This window comes from Cibotium barometz, chromosome 25 (assembly GCF_041138505.1).
Source record: "Cibotium barometz isolate CiBa-2024 chromosome 25, ASM4113850v1, whole genome shotgun sequence".
Classification (NCBI taxonomy): Eukaryota; Viridiplantae; Streptophyta; class Polypodiopsida; order Cyatheales; family Cibotiaceae; genus Cibotium; species Cibotium barometz.
In genome coordinates this window covers 55957143-55960903 of record NC_141070.1, presented here as the reverse complement: position 1 = coordinate 55960903, position 3761 = coordinate 55957143, and the positions used below count along the sequence as shown (strand labels likewise).

At 42.8% G+C, this 3761-nt stretch overlaps 1 protein-coding gene across 1 annotated transcript; it reads right to left on the bottom strand.

The window, feature by feature from the left end:
- Positions 1-900: 900 nt before the first annotated feature.
- On the bottom strand, positions 901-3079 carry LOC147624763 (uncharacterized). The gene is made up of 2 exons (XM_086819800.1): positions 2776-3079; positions 901-2314 (listed from the first exon to the last, which is right to left on the bottom strand). Exons 1-2 carry the CDS (start codon positions 2983-2985, stop codon positions 1028-1030), a joined length of 1497 nt encoding a protein of 498 aa, XP_086675926.1. The 5' UTR covers positions 2986-3079; the 3' UTR covers positions 901-1027.
- Positions 3080-3761: the final 682 nt, after the last annotated feature.

Genomic DNA, 3761 nt, shown 5'->3' with positions numbered 1-3761 from the left:
TGCAATAGCATTTAGGAGTTACTTTAAGCGTCTTTTATTGTAGATTGTTCACACAATGTACTCTTTTGGTCTCATAGGTCATTTTGTCCTCCAACAAACATTTATAAATCAATTTTACTATACCAAAAGTTCAAGTTATTTCCCAAATGTAAGAAAAACCTAAGTGCAATGACTTTATGAAAGTGTACCAACAAAGCTTCAAGTCATCAATTCCATCACAAAGCATAGACTGCATGCTATTACATCACTCAGCACCAAGGATACAAATTCATGCATAAAGAGCCACTGTAGTAGACAACTCTTCATAGATGAACCATCAAACCTAGTTTCTATCACTTCTTCAAAGGTGAAGGGAAAACTCACCCGTATATACACAGGCACATATATATATGTGTGTCCACTCATACAAGCGCGCGTGCACACACACACTACAAGTATCATTTTGGTTAGAAAGAATTAATATAAGAAAACTAGCTACAATATGGATGAGGACTTCAAAAGAGAAATTATGCATGTGCGCTTATATGACATCATAATAAGCCAATTAAAAGTTCAAGTTAATTCCCAGACTTTACAAAAACCAAATATTGAACTTGACTCCATGAAAGTGTACCGACAAAGCTTAAACTCCATCTCCCGTGACATAGACCATATGCGATGTAACCCCCACTCATGTCATGAACACCTAAGAGTAGGTCACCATTGTAGACAAATCTTCATAAATAAACCAATTATACGTCACCCTACTAGACAAATCTTCCTATATAAACCATCAAGCTGCCTTTCCATCAGTTCTCCACTTCACCTTTGCAGACTTGCCAATGATGAAGCCTCTCTCTCTCTCTCTCTCTCTCTCTCTCTCTCTCTCTCACACACACATTTTTAGGTCACACATTCCACTTTTGGCCTCATACCTCAAGGCAGCCCAATGAGTGTAAATTTTATTTGCTAGGACCTCAATAAAAGTACCAAACCGAAGGTTTCAGTACTCAAATGGAAGAGGAACATAGAGGGGCGGCAATCCACCTTAGAGTTCTGCTAGGCTGAAATTCCACTTCAGGTAGAGAAAACTCTTGGTGCCTTCTACAGGAAGCCTATGTTCATCTGAGATGCACAGGGACAAACCCTCCATGTACTTTTCAAGATCAGGTGCAAAATGAATAAGGCGAGTGCATGCAGCAATGCACATGTCACTTCTTAACTTCCTATCAAATGTCAACTGGCGCAGCCTAAGCTTCTTTCTCACAAGAAGTTTTACTTGTTCTACATGTTTCTCAGCATGCTTGAGCCTCTCCCTAATCTGGAGGGCTTCATCACCGCGTTGCTCAATATACTTGTATATATTAGGTAAGCTTTCCCATACAGGCACAGCAATGTACCCGAATGTCTCATCGACTTTCATGTAAGAAACTTCATCCGACTCTGCACCATTAATACTCTCTGGATTCAGCTCTCTCTTTGGACAGGTAATCCGGAGTGGGAGCTGACAAAATTTACCTTCACCTACAGCTCCATGACTAAAAGCTTCTTTGATAGTCTTGTTGAGAAAAAGGGTGTAGTCTGGCTTAATAGCCAACCCATCGTGGGTAAAAACCATTTCTACCTCCATCAATCTGGCAGCTTTAAGTTCCAGAATGTGCCTCTGGGATGCATCTTTCTTATTTTGGGCAGCTTTACTTAAATCTGCAGTGTTTAGGAAATCTGACCATGATCGAATACTGTCCTCGCACCTAAGCCAAAGGTTTCCCAGGGCATCCACACCATAACAATCTCCAATCAACAGGGTATGACCAGAAAGCTTCACATCTTGGGATCTATCCAAGGCAATGGCAAGCTTTTCCAAAGCTTCAATTTGATTTTTGCAAGAGAGCTCTGATAGAGGCGGGTGGAATGAGACCTTAATCCCCCGCCCCAATCCTAATGCATTCTTTGTTGCTGCCAATTGTCTTTGAAAGTCAGTTGCAGAAGCTTCATTTTGTCGTTGGATTTCTGATGCCTGCTGAAACAACTCCGACAGGCGGATTTTGTCTTCTTCTGCCGTTAGGCCACCCGAGACATAGTCTGAAAGCCCACAGGCTGATAGCAGTCGGGCGATGGATCTTCGTGTTGTAGGCAACAAATCAGCTGCCTTCTTCTGGTCAAAATATCGAACTTGAGGTGGAGGCAGTGAAATCTCCACCTTTTTCAAGTTTTCAGCACCTGCATCCTGTCTGATGAAGAAAACAAAGTGGTATGGATGCTGCCGGAAGCTTCCACCCCCCTTGGCTGCATTCAGGTACTCTTGCAGAAGCTGAAATGAGTTCTGATTTATTGCCTGTCATCATGAAAGCGCTTGATTGCTACAAAATACATATGCACCAGATATATAAGCATAAAAATGTGTAAAAATGGACTTCAGAAACACACTTCACATGCAGGATGGGTCCAGAAACATGCTTCAGACGAAAATATACATATACATATCAACACAAGATACATATGCACCAGATATATAAGCATAAACTTGTGTAAAAATGGACTTCAGAAACACACTTCACATGCCAGTCCAGAAACATGCTTCAGACGAATTTGCATACAAAATACTGTTCCCAAACATACTTCAGGCATATCACCATGGAAGAAGACATACATCGGGCATCATCCACATACAGGAGGATTCCGAAAACAGGCTTGAATCAAATCAGCATACAAAAAAGAGGTGCAGATTCAAAAAACTCCGACAGAATGAAGATCAATAGTGGGTATTCACAAGCGTCACAGGAGAGATGAGGATACCTGTTCCAGGGGCTGGTTGTGGAAAAGATCCGGGTGGATGAGCTTGAAGAGACGCCGGAGCTCGCCTTTGAGGGTGGGGGCTTCTTCCGCACAAGCTTGCCCTTCACATTGGCTGCAGAATTGATAGGAGGAAGAAGAGGCCAGACAGGGCCTGGGAAGGCGCGATGCAGTCCATTTCATCAGACGTTGGGAGGGCAGCCATGCCCGCATCTAGCCTAACCTCGCCTGGCCTCTACTGCTACAGCGATTTTTGTGCAAGAAAAATCAATATCAATTTTCGCGAGAGAGAGAGAGAGAGAGAGAGAGAGTTAAGAGAATTTGTGTTTTTTTTTTTAAAAGGAAATATCCCGTCAAACGGGGCTGCACCCGAGAGAAAGGACGGGAGCTGAAATGTAAAGCTTTCCAGACCCTATTAATCTTATTGGTCCATAAGAACCTCATTTTTAGAGAAGCTTTTTCTTGATGCTATCCAGCATCTTAGAGATAGGGATTTGTGAGAATTCCGAGCTCAGCAAAAAAGTAATCTAGCTGCCACTCCTGACAATACGAGCTGGGACACCCGAGACGAATGAGCCAAAGGTGGTTAATGATGTGGAAGCGAATCCAGGGCCATATGCTCGCAAGGGTTGGGTTCAAGTCCCCAAAGTAGAGCTTGCTTCCATGTGAATTTGTGGTGTGCTCGCCATCCTGAGCCGGCGTTTGACTCCCATTCCACAGAGTCTGGGCATGAGGACAAGCCCAAAGAAGATAAAAAGCACATTCCTTGTGCGTCTTACACAATGGGCATATGTGTGAAATAAGAGTCCAGCCAACTAGTAGCCAGCTCTGATGTAGTACCCTCTAGAGAAATATGTTGATCTTGAAGCATGGGTTAGCCTTTTAGCTAAGTATTAAAATTTTCTTGCAGCTTTATATCCATCGAATGTGGAGAAGTGGCAGAATGCATCAATGGAAGAATCAATTTCTTCCATATAGAGATAGGCACG